The sequence below is a fragment of the Tachypleus tridentatus genome, chromosome 6 (genome assembly GCF_004210375.1).
Source record: "Tachypleus tridentatus isolate NWPU-2018 chromosome 6, ASM421037v1, whole genome shotgun sequence".
NCBI classification, from domain to species: Eukaryota; Metazoa; Arthropoda; class Merostomata; order Xiphosura; family Limulidae; genus Tachypleus; species Tachypleus tridentatus.
The window spans coordinates 10,396,312-10,418,681 of NC_134830.1; the positions used below are offsets into that span (position 1 = coordinate 10,396,312).

General features: G+C 35.5%; 3 protein-coding genes across 3 annotated transcripts in view; 1 reads left to right on the plus strand and 2 right to left on the minus strand.

Annotated features, from left to right (window-relative positions):
- LOC143251921 (DNA fragmentation factor subunit beta-like) overlaps positions 1-15,320 on the plus strand; it is a 33,014-nt gene extending 17,694 nt beyond the window's left edge. Inside the window, exons 3-7 of the mRNA XM_076503290.1 lie at positions 530-653; positions 8,753-8,956; positions 10,903-10,982; positions 12,508-12,770; positions 13,029-15,320. Of these exons, the coding sequence (XP_076359405.1) occupies positions 530-653; positions 8,753-8,956; positions 10,903-10,982; positions 12,508-12,770; positions 13,029-13,224 (867 nt within the window). The 3' untranslated portion in view covers positions 13,225-15,320. The remainder of the gene's footprint in view (positions 1-529; positions 654-8,752; positions 8,957-10,902; positions 10,983-12,507; positions 12,771-13,028) is intronic.
- LOC143251540 (E3 SUMO-protein ligase ZBED1-like) lies at positions 14,857-16,909 on the minus strand. The gene is made up of 2 exons (XM_076502812.1): positions 16,058-16,909; positions 14,857-15,072 (listed from the first exon to the last, which is right to left on the minus strand). Exons 1-2 carry the CDS (start codon positions 16,907-16,909, stop codon positions 14,857-14,859), a joined length of 1,068 nt encoding a protein of 355 aa, XP_076358927.1.
- A 106-nt stretch (positions 16,910-17,015) lies between these two features.
- Positions 17,016-17,777, minus strand: LOC143251541 (uncharacterized). Its single transcript, XM_076502813.1, has one exon. It carries the CDS (start codon positions 17,775-17,777, stop codon positions 17,016-17,018), a length of 762 nt encoding a protein of 253 aa, XP_076358928.1.
- Positions 17,778-22,370: the final 4,593 nt, after the last annotated feature.

Sequence of the window (22,370 nt, forward strand, 5' to 3'; positions counted from 1 at the left end):
AGTAGATATTAGTAGAAACTGTTGATCTTGTATTTTCAGTATTCTAGAAGTTAATCAAATGAAATATGAAACATTTTAAAGTACTGCAGCTTAATTTGAATTACAACCACTTTTAGTTCATCTGTTACAAGAAATAACTTGGTTTTTGCTTTTACAGTTCTTAGTGACTGAAAAGACTGCTAGTGAAAAGTATTAGCATTGGAATGTGAAAGTTGGAAGTGTTTCATTAATTAAGGGTTATAACTTAAAGTTTTGGAAGTTTAGAATTAAATGTATTTTTCATAAGATTGCTTCTTTGCTATATGTATATACATTTTTATAACTGTTTATCTGATAATGAGGTATTTTGTTTGTTTAAATTTATTTGTATTTATTTGTGAATTCATAGACCTTAACTTAATTGAATGGGATTATTTCAGTGAGTGCATAGCGATCATAAATATGATGTCACCTTGTTTCTTTTCATTTTATTATAAAAAATAATTTGAGTTAATTAGGCCTATATCTTGTTATTTTTTATTATCTATAGATTGACAGCAACAATGTAAAGTTTGTTTTACAAGATGGTACTGAAGTATCAGATGATGATTTTCTGCAGACTCGATCAAATTATACCTGTTTAACAGTGCTGACAGAAGGGGAACTTCACACTTGTAAGTTGTTGTTTTTCATGTCCCCATATATACATACTTTGTTTTTGTGTATATATGTTATGTATATGTGTAATTGCAGTTCTTACTGTGTATATATATGAACTACGTAAGTGTTTTTTCTACAAGTTTACATAAGTGCAGCAAAATATGAAAAGGAATCTATATTTATACCTAATTAAGAAATACTTATGAAAACTGCATAATAACAACAGAGCTAACTTTCATTTGCTATGCTGTGTTGCCTTCTCCAAATTGCAATCTAGGTGGAAGAAGTAATATAAGTATAGAACAGGTCAAGTTAAGAGACACTATCATCAAACTATATTTGGTAGAATGAAGATGGTGCTTGTCATTCAAAATGAATTATTTAAAAGGTATGACAAGTTATCATTCACCCTTCTTATCAGGAATAGGAGATGATGTTTTGAAGACGACACTTTGTCAATACTATTATTAAGTATGAATATTTTATTTATTTTTCACAATCACAACTTAACACAATTCAGACATAAAACCAAGAAAGAGTTTGGATAACATCTGTACTTATTGAAAATATGAAATAAAACTTGTTTTTGTAAGCTGTAGTTGATTTAAAGTTAAAGCAGTTTGATTTAGTTTGAGATTGTTTCTGTTGTGTTATAAGATGGTATTGTGTGATGGCCATTGTCTTAACTAAGGTGTAATTTTTGTTTTTTTCAAAATTAATGTTTTTTCAGAGTCATCAGTTTGAACTCTATGGTTTGCTCAAGTAATACTAATTTTCTTTGTTTATAAGGCATGTAACATGTGTATTAGCTAATTGTAAACTTAACTTTTTTCCAGGAAAGATAACATATGATATGCAGAAATATCAGGCTTTTGCATATGAAATGTCAAATTTTGTGTGCAAATTTAAAATTTGAGTTTTATGACTGAAAGAGAAGTATTATTGTAAATTTGCCACAGTAATATAGTATATTGTCTGGTTCATTTCAAATTAACTTTATTTTCCTTATTTCAGAAACTAAATCATATTTATATTGATTGTTGTTACCATGGATAAAATTTCTGTTCTTGTAATTTTCTTGTATGAATTCAAGCTTGTTCATAGTGTGATAGAAGCAGATCATAATATCAATCATGAACACACAGCACAGCATTAGTTTAAGAGATTTCACTCTGTGGACTCAAACTTTCAAAATGAACCTCAGGGCTGCCCTCAGACACCCATTAATGAGGAGAAGATTTGATGGTTTTATTTGGATCAGATACCCAACAGAACATGAGAAAACTTCCTGATAAACATAATGTTCCTTATACAACAGTTTCCTGATATCTGGAAGCAATTATTAAAATGAAGAATCTGAATAAATGGGAACCTCACAAATAACTGAAAAACACCAAACAAGACAAAATTTGTTTCTCATTCTTTGCCCACAACAAAAACTACCTGTTTCTCGAAAAAATTGTCATCTGTGATGAAAAATAGATTCTTTACAACTATCAACAACAATCTGAACAGTGACTTCTTTATTAAGAAGCTTCAAAACATATGCTAAAACCAGCTCTGCACCTTAAGAAGCTAATGGCCAGTGTTTGGTGTTTTTCAGGAGGTGTGATTTGTTATTCATTTGTAAACCCACAAGAAACAATCACAGCAGAGAAATACTGTTTTGAACTTGAAATTATGCATTACAAATTGTCACATAAACATTCATTGATAGTCATTTGCAATAGACCCATACTGCTTCATGACGGTGCTTGACCTCACATGCTACTGTCCAAAAACTAAATGCACTTCAGTATAAAACTTTACCTCATCCACCATATTGACACAATCTTTCCCCTATGGATCATCCATCTCTAAACATATGAAATTTATTTTTAAAGGAAAAAAATTTGCAAATCAAAGGCCAATTGAAATAGTTTTTACAGACTTCATTGCATCTAAGAACGTTCAGTTCTTTAAAGGTGACATTTATAAACTTACAACTCATTGACAGAAGTGTATTGAGTCTAAAAAGCTTATTTTGATTTAGTAAATTAAACAACAAAAAGACATACATGTTTCCTATTTTCTTTTAAAATTCCAACATTTTAATTGCAACAGCCTGATAGAAAGCTATCATTCCTGTTGACAAATTGGATAAAAATTCAAGGATAGAACTGAGAAATGAGTGATGTTTGCTAAATGTTTAATTGATGAGCTTTAAATGATTATATTCAATCAACTCGTTCATGATGGGTCACAGGTAAAAGGTCGTGCCATCATGTTTTTTGACTTGCAATCAAAATCTTATTGAAGTACTATTTTATGAATTTATGTCAGTAAGTTTGGAATCAGACTGTTAGATTATAATTCAAACTTTAATATTATATATGAGTTAATTTCTTAATTTAAAAGTAAATATTAAAAGAACACATCCAAGTGTAGATTTAAATGAGCCACATGGTATGTTTAATACAGCACTGTTTGTAATGTTAAAATACTAACTCTGTAGTTTCATACAAATTGGGATCTCAGATTACTAATATTATGAAGTTAGAATATAAAATAAGAACCTCGTATCTTTTTTATTTTGTTGACATTTTGGTTATGTACTGAATCAAACACAGTGGCCACATTCACCTCTTTCTATTTACTATATGCAAAGTTTTTTTTAAATACATACAACAAACCTTCTGCATCCCCATGCTATTAGAATAAAAGATTCCAATATGTCTCATGCAAATCAACATGTGTCATCTCTCCTGTAATAGGAGAGTACCACCATCATGTGAACTGTGACTCCTTCATGTGCCAATACCAGATCATCAATTATTGTTTGGCAATACTTGAGTTCAGACATCTTTCTTTTGTTCCAGTTCTGCTACAGAGTGGTTTACCTTAGTTTAACTTGCACTTTATTACATTTATGGTCAAGAAATTTCTACCTTTGTCTTGAAAGCACTTATTTGTATTTTGCCACCAAATCTTTCACTTGTTTATTTGATGTCAAGCATGAATTCCAAGGTTAGCATTACCACTTTGAGTTTATCTCATTCATCTGATGCATACTTCAGGCCATGGGAATGGGTGACCTGTCAGGAATTTATCAGCATTTATTCACAAGGAAATTGAGTGTTATATTGGACTATCTTTGTCTCCTCCTGTTGTCCCTCTCTACCAAAGCCTTTCTATCCTGTCCATGGTGACTAGGCTTTCAATCTTTTGTCCTTCCCTCTCTGAGTTTGACATGCTTTACCCAAACTTACTTGAAGATTCTGTTTGGCTTTTATCAGCTTTCTCACATTTTATTTCTTAGGTATGTGATGTTTTTATTTAGTGCTACTGTTTCTTATGACCAAAGTGCTTTTTTTTTACATGATTCTGCCTTTAATTTTTATTCAGTTTTTCCCCATCCCCTGATATTTGGGTTCACACTGAGTGTTTTGTCTTCCAGTTGAGTTGGAACATAAGTCTCATTCCCCATGGGCTTCAAATTAGTCTGCTCTCTCCTATTCTGGGGTGGACTGTCATTACTCTGCTTGCATGGGGAGCAGGTACCAAATCTCCTGTTTGCTTAATAGAAGTCCAATATTTCTATTTTCATCTTATCATGATGACTATGTTACGGTTCATTTTCTCAATACAACCTCCTGTCTGAGACTCTTCAAGGGAACCCTGAGTGTTTTTTCTTGGGGCATCTTCCTCTGTTAGCCTCTGTCATCCTCAGCTCTGACCCTGCAAATGTAGTTTCTTTGTTGTTGTGACCTCTTGGGTTGTGATGACATGTTGTCACAGACCCATTTCCTGGCTTCATATCTGTAGGGCCTTTGTAGGGCCCTATTTTTGAGACATTATGTGCTTGACACAGTTTTGTAGCCTAGAGTTGCTTCAGTCCAACAACAGCCCACCACTTCTCTTAGGTGGCCCATTTGTTCCAGTTGGAATTGAGCATTAGATTTGTTTCTCCTGACCTTCCTCTTCTTAGCTATTGCCAGTTTCTTCTTCCAATGGTGCCACTGTTTGTCATTTTTCATGATGACCTATGGTGCACCAGAAACAGTTCTGGTGGGTTCAGGTCCAATGGAAGCTTGTCTGATGGACTTCATTCATCAGTGTAACCCTTTCACGTCTTATGTTTGAGTCACCAAGTATTATCAGAAGGTTTTGTCATTCAATTTCTTACTTCTCCCTTAACAAGCATGTCTGCTTCCTCTCTTCCTCCTCAGAATCCTTTGTTTTACAAATGTCCTTCTGAGTCAATACAAAATGTCCTTTCACAACAGGGTATCAAACCTGCCACATGCAGTTTGAGAAGGGATTACTCTTACCTGTTTGTGGTTCCCCAAAAGACCAGAGACTGGTTGCTGTTTATTGACCTGTTTTGTCCCTCTCAATACTTTAACACCCCATGATTCACTATGGAATTGAAGGGCTTTTCCTCTGGGTCTTTGCATAATCAAGATGAACATTTTCAATACTTTTGTGCATCTTCCCACCTCAGAACATTCTCATCTTTATTTTCAGTTTGTCTATTGTAGGGTAGTATAACAATTTTATGCCCTACCCTTTGGTCTGGCATTGGTGATGTATTTCGTTTTTTTCTGGGTGGTGTGAATATTCCATCTATAGCTTCATGCCCTATATATGCACTTTCATTTTTACATGGATGAATGACTTCTTCCCACTCATTCTGAACAAGAGTCATCCTGTAGATACTCAGTACATTCTCAAGATTTTTTAATTGGCAGATTGGTCAGATTGGAGAATTCCTTCCTTCATCCTACCTGGTACCTCATTCATATTAATATTTTTTTCAACATCCATTACAGTTGGCCCAACTTTCTTCTCTCTGGCTTTGTTCTATGGAACTGGCTGTTTGGAATGCCGAATCTGCTCCTTCACTTTATTGCTGTTGGGGATGTGACTTTTAATGACTCCTCTCATACCGATCAGTTGGACTCATGATCCTTTCAGTGGGCTCTTCATAATCAATTGAACCTTGCTTGGGATCCTGTTTATTCTCCCATCACCCTTCTTTCCTACATTATGGATGATCTATGATGGTGGTTAGATAAGGCTAATATTTTGGTGGGCATCCAGCTTCCTCCTCTGTGGCCAGATTTACACCTGTTCATGGATACATTCTTTCAGAGCTTGGGTTTGGGTATCAAGATCCCTGGGTTTTTTCACCTTGTATCTTCTCTTTTAGGTCCACTATCATCATATGTGTTTGATGGCATATTATGTACTGTGTGCTTTCAACCTCGTGGTAGATAATCTTTCCTTACCAGACAAGGCTCACCTAATGGAGTGGCCCCTTACATAATATGATTTCGAATAGCCTAAAACTGAGTTAAATTCAAATTTATATTAAGAGTGAATTAAATGTTGATATGTATTAAATTTACGATATTTGCCAACAAGATTGATACACATAATTTCTTTCTCAATACAAATATATTTTAATATACAAATAATACAATTTATAATGATTATTACAAATAATGATTCACATATGAAAGTTTTACAAACATTATTGAGTCTTCTACTTGGTCTCATACTGTATATTTTAGTGATGATTCACAATAAGCGAATTACTTCTGAGTTCACAATGATACAGTACATTTAATGTGGAACTAGCTACCTCTTTGCTGATCACATCTATATAATGTCTTTGTAAAGATATTAATGTTCGATATTAATTCACTGATGTTAAATGGTTTGTAATGTTCGGAACCTATAAATGTTTCTGGTCAACATTTGAAGTTCCCAACTGATAAGCATAAATAATAGTTGTAGCCTCTAAGGTTTATAGTATACCAGCTGTAACAAATCAATAATACATACCCTTTCTTGGTGCATTGCATTGGTTGCCTTTTATAAATGTTAAACAAGGTTTTAGAAATTTTAGCTTGTACAACAATATTGGGATTTACCTACATACACTGCTGGCCAAAATCTTAAGGCCAATGGGCATAAAGAAAAAATATGCATTTTGCATTGTTAGACTCAACCACTTATTTGAGTAGAGCTTTGAAAGATGAAAATAAGAAAAGGGAAAATTAAAAATAAAACATTTTTAGCATTTAATAGGGAAAATGCAAACACTGTGAAATTAACCTAAATACTAGCTGGTCAAAAGTTTAAGACCATACTGAAACGAAGCGTTAATCAGTAAACACGTAATGAAAATTAGTCATTTGTGTTCAAGCATTAGCATTGTCAACATCTTTCACTGACATCTGTGTTACCTTGGGTAAAAACATGGCAAAGGCTAAAAAGTTGACAGAGTTTGAATGTGGCAGAATTGTCAAACTGCAAAAGCAAGATCTTTCCCAACCTGCCATCGCTGGTGAGATTGAGCATAGTAAAACTGCTGTTGCAAATTTCTTAAAAGACCCTTAGGAATATGAAATGAGAATTTCAAGTGGTTGGCTACATTAGTATGTTGGAGAGGGCATCCTTATTGACTGAAGGCCCTCACTTGTGTGGAAATGACTGGATCTTTCAGCAGGACAATGCTACAATGCACAATGCCCACAGGACAAAGGACTTTTTCATGGCAAATAACGTGATTCTTTTGGACCATCCAGAGTGTTTGCCTGAACTGAACCCCACTGAAAATGTGTGGGGGTGGATGGCGAGGGAAGTCTATAGAAATGGACGTCAATTCCAAACAGTTCATGATCTTAGTGAAGCCATCTTCACCACTTGGAATAACATTCCAGCCAGCCTTCTGCAAACGTTTATATCAACCATGCCAAAGCTGATGCTTGTAGTTATTTGCAATGACGGTCGTGCAACTTACTACTGAGACCTATTGTTGAGCGTTTCCTACCCTGTTTAAGAATTTTTTTTGTTATGGTCTTAAACTTTTGACCAACTAGTATTTAGGCTAATTTCATAGTGTTCACATTTTCTCTATTAAATGCTAAAAAAGTTTTTTATTTTTATTTTCTCTTTTCTTATTTTCATCTTTCGAAGCTCTACTCAAATAAGTGGTTGAGTCTAACAGTGCAAAATGCATATTTTTTCTTTATGCTCATTGGCCTTAGGATTTTGGCCAGTAGTGTATCTAGAACATTGTTGATTCTTATGAAACTTCTGTGACTTTAGTGAATAGGCAGAAATTTCACAATAATGGTTTAACAGTATAAATTACATGCATTTTAAATATATATTTGACATCCATCACAGTTGACTTTGCAATTTGTGGGGTTCCTATCATATTGACGCATTTGCCACCTCTCTCAATCACCAGTTACCTTTATTTTAGTCCCCTATTCATCATCCTTGAGATTTGTTTATAGATGTATTCAACCAATTTTGGTCAAACAAGTTCCCTTCTGTTTATCATCCTATCCCTTACCCATATCACTGTATAAAGTCCTTCTGCTAATACTTTACTGGCCTGTTCAGTCATAATTTCCTCAGTTACTTTGGTTAAAATTGTTCCCTTTCATCCCTCTTCTGTTATTCCCCACCTGGGGGTACATCTGTTCTTCTCTCACACTGGACCCTCTTCTTTCTCAATGTGAAATTCTAGCTAATCTTTTGCTGAAAGGGTAGCACCACATCAAAAGTTATACTTTTCCTGAACTTATATTTGTATTTCCAATAGGTTCATCCCTCTATACACACTTCCCACTCTCCTTCTTACAATCATTCAGTGCTTACGTCTTCTGCCAAATTTCAAAGCAATGGTTCAGTAGTGGTGCATATATGGAGTTGCACATGTTATATAAGGGTGGTGATCTCCTGTTGGTGAAGAAATGATGCATGTTTATTTGCATGAGACCTGTTGAGATCTCTGATTCCAACAGCTGGGCAGGTTACAGAAGGCTTGTGACATGTGTTATGAAAGGTTGGAGGGCAGTACCAAATAGAAAAAGCTTATCTTATCAGTAAAAAAAAAATATCTATAAGAAAAAAATTCAGTTTGGGAAAATTTAACTGTCAAATATCACATATCTAAAACTGTATAGAGAATTTTTGATATACATGTATATGTATATATATATTTTTAATTTGGATGTATAAATACATGAAGTTATCGAAATAAAATTATTGGATTGGCTCAATGTGAATTATCAAGATAAGTTAAGGTTTTATGCATAGAAAATCTATACAGATTTACCACAACGAGTTAAAGAAGCCTTAGACACCATTGCAACTGTAATAACCAAGAATAAAAGGATATTCGTAGAAGCAGATGAATTTGTTGAAGAAAAAGTACATTTACTCCAACAACTCCAGAAAATAATTGAAAAGATAATAGTGCCAGATGAAGAGAAGTTTGCTGATTTAAGGAAGGAGCATGTGGAATGGTTTGAAGGTCAGTCCAAAAATTAAACATAAGAATAGCATCAAGACAACATGATGTCATTAAAAAATTTAGGTTACTTAAATTTAAACTTTAAAACACCTTAAATTATTATTAAAATTTCTGTTGCATTTTGATGGATATTTAAAACTAGCTTCTTATGTCAAATCTGAAGGGTCCTTTATTCTAATTAGTGTCACATTCTCTGCATTTGCAATGATCTTAAATATGTTCAGAGACACCATCACCTGACAGTCAGCAAATGCATGTTAAACAGTACTTGAATAATATTTAGACCTCAGAATGCTTTTTTCTTTTGTACCTTTGCTTCATCTTATTATCGTGGAACTAGTACAAGTTACACCACAAGTCTTTTCCTTAATTGAAGAAAATAAATCTAAATCTAAATGGAAGGTTTAAAGACACTTTAGCTTGATTTGTGTATAAACTCCTTGAATAAGTATATTCAGGTTCCCTTTTTATATAACTATTTGACAGATTTCTGTATATCTAAATACACATAAGAACCATATCATCATGAACCAGCTTAGTGACATGTCAGCATGAAGAGTACAGTGAAAGATACTTTTATTAAATACAGAGCAAACATTATTTCTGTAACTCAGTGCTTCATTAGGCCTATCTAACTTCATCATATGGAGATAACGTGCCAGTAAAATTTAAAAACTGTCAAGAGTAATTAGAGCATGTGAGTGCAATCAAAATGATGTCATAATTACATCATAATGTACAGGTAAGATAATGTAAAAACTTGTTTTGACAGTGTAATAACATTATTTTAAAGGTTATAAATAATATTTAAGTTAACAAGTTGAATTTCGGTGAAATAATGTATGTAGAAATTAAGAAAATCAAACTTAAAAATATACTTGAGTGAGCCCACAATATGGTGTTTGAACTATAACTTAACTGGATTGTATGCTAACCTAATTCTTTGCAAGTTGAAGAGTCAACAAGCAAGTCATGATTGAGTTAAACAATTATTATTATATCTCTAATAAATGTATAGGAAGAATTTTGTTAAAAATCAGTGATGTCGAGAAAACCCACTTGTAGAGAAAAATGTGTGTATACATATATTTAAAAACGATTTCTTTGGGTTGAGAAAATTTGTTACGTAAAGGAGCAAATAACGTTTCGACCTTCTTTGGTCATCATCAGGTTCACAAAAGTTAAATATGTTTTTTCGAATTCAGAGAGAAGGATTATTCAAATAAAATGTTGACATACAGTCACACAAAAGGTGAGGAAATTGTGGAGGTTTAAGGATAGAAGTTTAGAAGTTGTTGTGTAACCTGTAGTGTGAATGAGTATTAAACATTACTTGCTCAGTTTTTTTTATAAATATTACATCATTAGTCTTTTCCTGTTAATGTTACTTTCTCTTTCTAGAATCTTGGCCTTAAAGAAATTAAAATATGGTTATTGTCAAACACATGAGGAGGAGTTTTGGAGTAAATTATTTATGTTTTATGAAGTTTGTGTTACTGATACTTTATTCAAGTACAGAGTAATGGACACCAACTCACATAATGCTTTTATCTTGTTTTTTTCTTATATCAAGTGATGTGAATGCTGTCAGATTTCAATGTGGCCATTTTAATATTTATTTCTTTCATAATTTCTAAAAATTCTAAATGTAACCACCAGAGCAAGTTAAAGTTTCCAGAAGAAAATATCTTCATGATGTTTATTCCAAGTAACAAAAATTAGATTTAAACATAATCATGAATGAACAAGAATTGCTGTTTTCTGTTCACTTTGAGATTATTGTCTAAGTTTTTTCAGAAAATGTACATATTAAAAATGTTATTACTTCAATTTATTCAGCAATTAGGATTTGTATTACATTTTAGATTTAATAATTATAATACGACAGTATCATCAGCTTCATTTGTTTAATTTGTTAATGATCAACTTGTGTATTGTGCTTTCAGGTTTAGATGAGAGATATATATCTAAGAAAGAATACATGAAAGGCAATGCCGAACATAGAATCAGAAGTTACTATTATAAGGTAAAATGTAAAAAAAAACTTGTAAGTCTATAATATGTAAATGTGTTTCATTGAGCTATACATTAAATTTATGTAACAAATAAGCTGCAAGAATGAAGTTTGTCATTAACAAAAATAAATTAGTTATATATTAATATCTGCTGAGATATTCGAAGCTATAAGGTTTACAAGTATTATATTTTTCCCCTCAAATTAAAACACACTAACTTCGTACCTGTTAGTATCTTGTTAAGAAATTTTGAGAGCCAACAGATTAGGCAGATAACACTCATATAAGAGCCCCTTATACCTGTAAATGTCAATAGATTTACTGTTTCTCCAACAGGAATTGAGTTTTTGGTTAAAGATAATGAATAGTTATACAAATAGTTTTGACATAAATATAAAAACTCTAGTTGAGTCCAAAAAGTGTAAATAACAGAAATTTATTACATGGTCGTTAAACTGCCTTTTTTCATTATTTTTCCTAGTCTTGCCTGCAACCCTCCTCAGTTTTCATCAAACATTGTTCATGCATTAAAATAGGCCTAAAATTAGAATACTTCTGAACGTGATCCACTTCCAACTTTTGCCCTCAACATACAAACACATTTATCATTAAAATTTTTCAAGTCTTTACCATGCATGAATAAAGCTTTTTGATTCTAATAAGATATTTTTTATTTAAAATTCACGTTTTCGTTCAAATGTGGGTATAATTGAATTTAATCTGCAGATGATGTAATGTGATATGTGATACTAAAGATTTGTTTTTTTGGTGTTTGTATAAGTGAATTTATTACTGTCCTGAAAGGCGTAAAATATAATCTTTAAGAATGCAGTTTAGGCTGATTTTATTTTTTTAACCCATGTTTACATAATGATTCAATTAGGTTTATTTTTGTGGTTGAAGTTAAGGTTAAGTTACATGATGCTGTTTTGTAATGAAAAATATTCATTGTAAATAGTGTGAAAAAATAATTATTGTCATTGGTGCAAAATTTAAACTATTGCAGCCAAAGTTGATTTTCTTGTACTTCTTCATGTACAGGTTTTGACAATTTGTTTTCAATAATGGTCTGACTAATTCACTAAATAATTAGTTGAGAGAATTACTTTGGGTGTTTTGCTTGAAGTTGATCAGAATTTTGAAAAAGAATTGTAAAATATGTATATAATTTATTGCATCAGGGTGTTGTGAATGACATTGTTTTGGATAGAAACTTGGCTCATTCTTATATTTCATAGTCTTTTGAAAAATTTTCAATTTTGAAGAATCTTGCAATAAGAGAAGCAACGATTTTTATATTTCATCATATATATATTTAACTAAAAAGCAAGATAGTCTTCATTTTTACTGATTGTACTATTTATATTGGTGGAATGATAACATCAAAATATTTGCAATATGACAGTGGTATTAATATTTATAAATATTTTCCAGCCTTCTGATTTGTATTTGTTTTCATGTCTTAGCTAGATATAATAAAGTAACAGACCATAGTAGTCAAATTTTTAAAATTAAATATTACTTTTTTCCCTTCAGACCAAAGTAGAATTACAAAGAAGGAACCTTCCAGAGATGTTGCTAATTGATCTGCTCATTGATTTAAAAAACTTACTGAAAAGAGATAATTACAATGGCCATCTGTTTGTTCGTGGAGAATTAAAAGCTTTGTGTACCGAAGAAGGCACATTTTCTTGTCAAGGACGGTACAATGCCTCTAAATGTGATAAAGCTCATACACTTAATCCATATCTTAGTAGTGAGCATCGTAAACTTTTCAGTACTTGGAATCTTGATCACAGGTAATTAATTTTACTCAAAGAATGTTTAAAACAGTAAATGCCCTGATGAATAAAAATATGTTGAATATTTCTTGGTACTTAGAAAATGTTATTTTCTTTCATTTGACACAGAATTTCTAGATTTTTAATAATGCACCCTATGTAATGGTTTATGCATTAAAACTATTGTAAATTGTCAGCTTTTTTTTAAAAAAACCTCTATAATTATTATTATTATATGTGATAACTATAAGTTAATTTCTTGATCATTTCTTTTAGGATTGAAAGATCCCGCACTATCATTCCAGCAGTTGTGAATGCTATTAGAGACCTTCCTGTGAAGTCAGTCATAAATTCAGACTACTTTTACTCATTACTGTTTACTTCTGCTAACCTTGAACTGGTGCATATTGCTTGCCATGATAAATCTAAACATGATGGGTTCAAATGTGATAAAAACATGTGTTATCGATAAAGTTAGTTTCATTTGTATGGTTGGGGTGAATTGCTTATAGACAACTTAAAATAAATTTAGTACTATTGTTACATCCTAAAACACCTATCCCCTGTACTTTTTTCTCAGTTGAAGTATATTTGTTAGGAAATTCCATAAAATTAATTTGAGTCTTAAAAGATGTTATTTTCATACTTAAGTTTGTTTTAAACAACATGGTTTAAGAAATCAAAATTTTAATCCAATTCAAGGCAAATATGATATATTTACTGATTTATATAATAATGGTTGTGTAATTACATAATGTTGAGGTAAACTGTGGAGGGGCTTCCCAAAGTGCCATCAATATGAAGTATAGATGGTAAATTATAATAATGTAAATACCAAGGTACATTTCAGAAAGGTGTGCTATTTTGAAATGCGTTTTCAATGCAGTTTTCACTGGAAACTCATACTCTGATTAATAATTCATTGTTACAAATTAGAAATAATTTGTTTATGAAAATACGCATATATGTAAAAGAGGAAGCTCATCTAAATTCCACCCAAGGTATTCTTTGTTTTTTTGTTGTTTTTTTTTAATTTCGCACAAAGCTACTCGAGGACTATCTCTGCTAACCCTCCCTAATTTTGCAGTGTAAGACTAGAGGGAAGGCAGCTAGTCATCACCACCCACCGCCAACTCTTGGGCTACTTTTTTACCAACGAATAGTGAGATTTACCGTCACATTATAACGCCCCCACAGTTGAAAGGGGGAACATGTTTGGCTGACGGGATGCGAACCTGAGACCCTCGGATTACGAAGTCGAATGCCTTAAAGCGCTTGGCCATGCTGGGCCCCACCCAAGGTAATACATAATAATAAATAAAATCAAGATTAGCTTAGATTGAACATTTAATATACCATTAAGAGTAACGCTACAAATCAAAAGAAATATAACATAAAGACACAGTTTACATAACAGAAACGAATTATACCATGTGAAGTTAATACACTCTGAGGAAAAGTAAGGTCACTATCAGGCTAACTATCTATCATCATGTTGTGTTTATAGTCAATATTACTTCAAAACAATGCACCTGTTCTGGTGATTGGCAGCAAATGTGTGTATAACAGTATCAATATCGAGTTGTTTTGCCTTCCTGGAGTTTACTGATATGACAGCAAGGTTGCTGGTGTGGTTGTTACCACTGCTGTTGCGCAAGTATGTCTTCAGAAGCTTCAGACATGAGAAAGTTCTCTCACAGGCAGCTGAAGTGACAGGCAGAGTCACAGCAATGCATACAAATTTGTGGAGATCCATGAAGGCATCCTTGTATGGCTCCAGCATGGTTGCAAGCTCCAATGGTCTGGATATTTCCTGCCCCTTGTCTATCTTCCTGGCAATTAGCCAGTTCAACTGGTGGACCTCCACTGCAAGGTCATCCTCTGCCACACCATAGTTTGCTGCCATTCCTAAGAGTGCTTGCTTGTCCATAAATGTGGAGTGTTTGGGATTCAATGCAGTTGCACCCATCAGAACACTGCAGGCATCAGAGGAGAATCTTCTATTCAGCTCGTTGAGCACCCTGTCTATGATGGCATAGAAGGTATGTCTCCTGGCATCTGGTATTGGTTCATCTCTTTGGCCAGTACTAGATGTGATTATGAATTATTCATGCCCAACCAATGTAGAGAAGAATTTGTACAGCTTCTGAATTGTCACAAAGAACTCTGCTGCAGCCTGGACGTTGTGCACACAATCAACTAGCACAATGTTGAGCATGTGTGCATAGCAGTGGACATACATAGCCTGAGACACCTCTCTCCTGAATCTCTCTTGTATGTCACTGATGTGCCCTGACATGACTGCAGCTCCATCATAGCACTGGCCAATGCAGGCATTATGGTCAATACCACATTTAGCCAAAGTCTCCATGATTTTCTTGAGCAATGAATCTGCATCCAGACCCTCAGCAGCTGTGAAGTAAGGCTTCTACGTTTACTAATTTCTGTAAACCTTTACATGTCACTCAATACACGAAACTATTCGTGTACACGGAATTGATGTTGGTGTTGTGTTCAGTGAATATATTGGCCACATTTGAAATATGAATAAAATGAAAATTAATTGCAGGTGTGTCACGTGTTTTGTTTTAACATTTTACCTCACTCTGTTACTGCCAGTCTTATTGTGTCATTACATTATCTTAGTTACGTTGCACCATACAAATGATAAAATATTATCACTCTGAACTGTGTACTGAAAATGGGAAAAACCCAAGTACCAGGAGTCGCGATGCTCAGACACATACAGACAACGACAAAAACATGATGTCGGAAAATTGTTCTTATTTCCACACAAGTTTACAAAAACATCAATGCATTAATTGAAGTGAATATGAAAGGTACAACGTGCAATAGAAAACATATATATGTTGGATTTTGGGCCCACTCCCACTCCAAGTCAGTGACTCCTCCAAGAGTAGGGAGAGCCGGAACATCACTGGAGTGTGCAACACTGACATCCATTGGCTCTTGCTTGATGCGGACAGGGAGATTGGTAGCTGTATCGGGAGCTGAAGCCTCAAGTTTTATGGAGACATGATCCACACTCTTGGCATTGTTTTGGCTTTTAATCGTTTGTTTAAAAAAATCAACATGTCCACTGTGTCGGGATCAAGAGACGATCTCAATTTTGTAACAGTTCCTGGCATAAACATATAATAGAAACATTTAAGTATTTACAATAGAACATATTCTGATATGTCGGATAGAGGTATATATCTATAATCATGATGAACCACATGTGTGATATAGTGTGAATGTTTTATAAAAGAAATAAAGAACTCACCACCAGCACAGGAAAATACCCTTCCGGACGGTACAGAGGTGCCTGGAATGGAGAGCAGTGTTCGGGCCAGTTTAGACATCGTTGGATACGATGATTGTTCATTTCGCCAACAGGCAAACGGAGATTCTTTGCATGGGATTGGCTTTTGCTCCAGGTAGAGGAGTTCTAATTCAGCCTCGGGGGATTCAGGAACAACAACAGAACAGTCTTGTTCATAAAAATCACCCAAGAAATAAGCCATGTCGTCTTGTGATAGTTTGCTGCCTGGTTTGGTACTTGAATTCACCTCTGCTGACTGATGTTGAGGAACAGACCTGTCAGCTGCTACTCCAGTGACTTGTGATTCAGGCTGTGCCAGTTTTTGACAGTAACAAATGATTTCTCGGTGAACTACATCTCGCTGAGCTGGTGTCAAAAATGGCAATTCTTTGTATCGGGGATCCATGAAAGAACACATCATTCTAATGTTTTTGCACATGTCTTCAGTTTCTGTGTTGAAACGTCTTTTCAGATCTTGTGAGATTTCAACTTTGAAGTTTTTAACCACATTGGAATCTGAGTCTTTGGTCTTTAAATGGATCTCCAACAGACTGTACACGATCGGCATCACCCCAGAGAGGGTTGGATATTGTTCTGAGCAAAGACCCCTTGTGGCTATGTATAAAGGCTGAAGAACTGGAACAATATCTTGAATGACCTCCCAGTCTTTATCAGTAATGTCAAGAACCTTTGCTTGAGAGTCCTTCACAACATTACTGTGCAAGACTGCATATACAGCAAGTCTCTGTTCTATAAGTCTGTCAAACATCTCGTACGTGCTATTCCACCGTGTTGCACAGTCTATGATCAAACTGTGGTGCGGTAATCCCATCTGCTTTTATCGTTGGGTGAGCTCATTGGAAGCTAACACGGATTTTCGAAAAAAAGTTACTAGTTTTTTGGCGCTGCCAATAGCGTGGTTAATTGATCTGACTTTATCAAATGCAGAGCTGTAGCGTGTGTGCGAAACATTTCACACTCAGCCAGCCAAGATTGTTGCAGCACAATGTCATGTTGCTGGCATTGTCTGTTATGAGTGCCGTAATTTTGTTCAGTGGTATGTGAAATTCTGACGTGATTGACCTCAGTTCATTAGCCAGATTTTCTCTAGTATGTCTGTCTGTGACTTCTCTTGTGGTTAAATCAACATTGTGCAGTGTCCAGTTTGAATCAAGATAGTGCCCCGTAACTGTTATGTACGCTTCAGTTGCCTGGCTTGTCCATAGATCAGACGTCATGGCAATACTCGTGCAGTGATTCAGGACATCATTGATGAGTAACTCTTTCTCAGTAGCAAATATTTTCTTCAGATGATTTGTGACCGTTTGTTTCGATGGTACAGTGTAACTGGGATTTAGTTCTCCACAAAACGCCCGGAAACCGGGTCCTTCACAGATTGATAACGGACGCAAGTCCACGGCACACAATAAAGCTAACTTTTGTGTGCAGCTATTCCACCTATCCTTTGATAATACAGGTGCTTTATTTGCATTGATTTTAGTTTGAACTTTTGTTTCTTCACAGTGGATTGACTTATGTTTATGCTTAAGGTGGTTTAGCATTGTTCCTGTTGAACCTCCAGAAAATGAAAGGTGAGTGAAACATAACTTACACTTCACTTTGTTGTTATTTTCACGTTCAAAATGGTCCCATACTTTTGAACACTTGGCGGTAGCAGGCCTAGAACTAGCAGAATCCATTTTGTACCACTTCCGTTGGCTGGTTTGGGTGTGTGCGCGTGGCAATTTTCACATTCATACCAGACAACAATTACAAGATCGTTTGCACATGATTTGACCATGTTTACGGCTGCACGCGCGCGCTGTCAGGGATCTTTACTGAAGTGTGTTTTGAGTGATGTTCGGGTAGAAGACAACAACACTTTGCATTTGCCATTTAGAAAACGATTTATGGCATAATTCTTTTTGCAGAAATATTTTGTACAATCTTATCCACCACTCGGTGCAGGTTATCCGAGGAGCCAATATGGCAAATGTGAGTAAATCGTAAAAAACAGCGAAAACTGTCTGGGACTGTAGGGAAAATATTTTGTCACAAATGATAGCTATTGTATGTTTATTAATTAATGACGTTACCAACTGGCTCACACTTAGTGCAGGACCTAAGCGATTAAACGTTTTGTAATATCCTAAACGGATACACCACAAACAGTAACCTTCATCGTGTACACGTGTAAAGGTAGAAGCCTTACTGTGAAGTCCAGGAACTCCTTGTGAAGGCTCTGTTGGTGGAGGTACCTTGCCACAATGGACCTTGTTTGCTCACATCCTTTGTTTCATCCACCATTAGAGCAAAATTCTCAGCTTCCATGACGTCTTTGCTGATATCCTTTCTGATCATTCCAACTATGATGTCAAGCAGTTCGTTTTGGATATCATGGTACGTGTACTTGGCATTGGCAGGACCACTCAGCTACTTCTTCACGATTTCATCATACCTGGAAATCATGTCAAGAAGTTTCAGGAAATTGCCCCTGTTATCTGACTGACTACCTTCCCCTGTGACCTCCCTGAGCTTCGTTCTGGCAGGCTGTGTAGAGCAGTGCATCTATCACGGCTTTCATATAATGTCGGTTTTCCTCCACAGTTTCAGCATGGTTTGCATCGAGAGCATGTTGGATCCTTGCACCCTTTATTTTCTGCAATTTAAACTCTGCCCAAGCTTGTATGGCAAACTTCTGTCCTGCAGAGTTATCATGAGACTTCAGTGATGTGGTCACCTTTTTCCAGTTCCAGAAGCCTTCATGGGTGAAGGACTTCTCAGTTTTACTCCAAAGGCATCCTTGGACCAGTGGGCCAAAATGTGTGCAAATTCGTGTAGTTCTGTACATTTTATCATTATTCTTCCGTTTGGAAGTCGTTTAATGTCTTTAAATTGAATGCCCGGGAAATAAGCCCTCAGTTGTTTCACAATCTGAGGGATGCATGTTGTGTTGTTTATTCCTTCAATAAACAGAGTTGGAATTCTGTGTTGAGGATCAGCGTGTGATTGAATGATTGAAACAGTGGGGATGTTTTTAGTGTTATCAGTGTCGTTGTTTGTGTTTTTAATTTAGTGTTGCTTAGAGCTATTAGTGTTAGAGTTAGTAGAATTAGAGAGCTATTAGTATTAGAGTTAGTAGAGTTATTAGTATAGAGTTAGTAGAGTTATTCTTTTCTCTGGAGTTGGTTCTCCTTCTTTTATTGACTGCTTGTTTGTTTCTTCTGGACCTAAATCTGAGCTGTCCTTCTCCAATCCATCTGTAGATGAGCTCAAAATTTCTGAGGCTGGTCCCTCAATTGCCTTGTTAAGCATTTCGATGGTCTCTTCATTTGACATGGCTTCACCATTGGATCTTGTTACAGTCTTGTTCTTTGATCTGCAATTCATCATTTTACTTGTCCTGAAAAGAACTAAGGGTATGCCTTTTTTTTAGTAAAACTGAGGTTAATGCACAAACAAAATAAAAATGTCGCTGGTTTACACTACGTTGCTCGCAGCTGCTGACTGCACATCCCCTCTGCTGAACGTCGACCTTGGAACTGAGAGCCACGTAACAACAACAACAAAGCTGACGAATATTTCGGTCTGAAGTTTTCTATCCCCTCCACGGATAGAGATAACTGAGAGTGCTCAGAAGGATGGCCATTCTCTTCGCCCCACTCATGACTTTAGGATATTGAAGCAGCTACCCGAAGAGAAGAGAAAAAAAAACACGGACGAGATCATCCTTATATATGGTGCAAACCTTGAGCAAGCAAGGAAGACAAAAGACCAGCAAACTGACACCAGACACTCATAGGATATATGCAAATACCACAAAATCAACGGCTGATACATGACTTAGGGTCCCTCAGGACGGCTGGGATCTGTAGACCCAATGCCGAAATTTAGATATGGGGGAAATAGGAGAACCCCGGGAAAACCCACTTTCACTAGCTAGTGCCATTTTAGCTCACTTCATGAAGGTGGAGGGTCACACGGAGAAAAATGGTGCTATGTTACAATAATGTTTTACCCTTTCCATTAATGTGTGAAAGTCATTGAGAGGTGGTGAGTCCACTGCACTGCACGACGAAACTCTTGGTTGGGGTTCTAGAACTTGTTCAGGTAGATTCTCTGGGGCCATGTCATGATAAAATTCTATCATTTTCCTTAACTTGTGAAAGCCATTGAGAGGTGGTGAGACCACTGCACTGTATGGCAAAACTCCAGGTTGGAGTTCTAGAACTTGCACAGGTAAATTCTCCAGGTATTCTTCAGTCGTCCGGGAAAATTAATATCTTCTGTGTAATATAGTTTGAATAGTTTGAGAAATGGTAAGATGCTTGTCTGTTATAGTTGACATGTCGTAGTAGGTAACTTGTGTAGTTTGCGTCTGGGAAGATGTTTTCGAGTGAGGTGTAATAGATGGCATCTGAGTGAATTTGTTAAGAAACTGAGACTTGTTCTGTACATGATTGGCTGTCTGAGTATGGTTGTCGATTTTCATGGTGAAAGTTTGAATTGAGTTGGATGGCAGCTTCACAATAGACGATTTGACTAAAGACTGTGTTAGGTGGAACAGCAGATTAGGTGTTACATTAGGTGGCAAAACAGATTCTGGTTGCTTTGGTATCCTAGGATTGATTGAGTGATGGCAGGGTCGTTCAGCACTAAAATGAAAGATGTGATAGTAGCAACCATCACGTAAAATGGTATCAGCAATATGTTTAGTGGTTGTTACTATTTTCATGAAGTTGGTCACTTGTCTGGAGGTTTTCGAGTAGATTCAGTGCACAGCGTATATCTCAGAATTGGTTTGGCATTCAATAGCACATTTGATTTCACTCTGTTGAATAGAATGGTGTATTCTTCTCAGAAAAACAGAGAAAAGGTTTGTTGGGCTCTTGGTTGGTGAACATTTGATATGAATTTGAGTATTCCATGGCTCACAAAAGTATGATAGGTCTGCAGGCCTTGACGGCTGGAGGAGAATACCTTCCCGGTGAAGGATCCGGGTTCTAGTTGGGTGTAAGGAAGTGCCAGGTTTTGCCTACGTGATAAACGTGGCTATTTGGAGAGGTGAGAGGTGCTGTGGCAGACTGTCGACGATTACAGGCGGGACAGGTAGCGAGATTGGCACAGCAGTACCAGGTAATGGGAACGTCATGCTGGTAAAGCAGAGGGAGAATACACGTCTTATTAGCTCAAAATGAAAGAATGAGAGCCGCGGTAACAACAACAAAACTGACAGTATTTTTGGTTTGAAATTCTCTATTCCCAGAAGAGATATAGATAATCAGGGGTGCTCGGAAAGATGGACTTTCTCTTCACCCCACTCATGAATTAGGAATATGGTAAAGCTACCCGAAAAAAAAAACAAAAAAAAACTTGATGTATGTTATGAACTCTGAGTAAGCAAAGAAGACGAAAAACTGGTGAACAGACACCCGAAGTGATGCGTCAGTGAGTGAATGATACCACAAAAACAACGGCCAATGCATGACTTAGGGTCCATCAGGGCGGCTGGGATCTATGGATCCAATGCCAGAATTTAGATGTGGGGGAAATGGGAAAACCCCGAGAAAACCCACTTTCACTAGCTGGTGCCGATAATCTAGCTAGTGCCAGTTTAATACTCTTCAAAAGGGGAGGGTCACACAAACAAAAATATGGGGTTGTTACTCTAGAACAGGGGTGGCCAACCTTTTGTTTCCTTTTGCACCAATTTTTTTCACTTCTAATTCAGATGCGCCACACAAACTTTAACAGCCTTTCAATCCTTTAAGTATGGTAATTTGGAGATATTTGGCAGTTATACATATAATCATTTGTTATATATATGTTAATGTGGAGTGTGGACACATGTAGAAGTTGTAAAAAGAATTCAACATGAATACAAGGTAAACTTTATTTACTTTATTGACACTTTGCATTTGCATTGATATATTTCATTAGTTATTTATGAAAGAATATCTAATAAAAATTTATCAACACAATTAGCAGTTTTAATGAAAAATAATTTTACATGGAGGAAAAATAAACATAACTAGGTTTAATGAGACTTTTGACTTTGCTTCGCTTTCACCAAATCTGTAATATTAGGAGTTAAATTAGTAACTGACAGCAACAGTCAGTTTTTTCAGACTTGAATTGGATAGTCGCTACCTCAGTTTGTTCTTGATCATTTTCATGGATGAAAATGCTTGCTCGCATCTGTATGTTGTTCCGAAGCGACAGGCATAACTTTGGGCAAATTTTCTCAGTTCTGGAAAATGTTCACATGGTAATGATTGCCAAAAATTAAGCAT

Excerpts from the sequence above, each read along its gene's own strand:
- LOC143251540 (XM_076502812.1), bottom strand. The coding sequence starts at position 16,909 with ATGGGATTACCGCACCACAGTTTGATCATAGACTGTGCAACACGGTGG. Across the intron at positions 15,073-16,057 it reads CCTCTGTACCGTCCGGAAGG|TGCTATGATGGAGCTGCAGT; the intron begins GTATTTTCCTGT and ends TGCATTGGCCAG.
- LOC143251541 (XM_076502813.1), bottom strand. The coding sequence starts at position 17,777 with ATGGATTCTGCTAGTTCTAGGCCTGCTACCGCCAAGTGTTCAAAAGTA.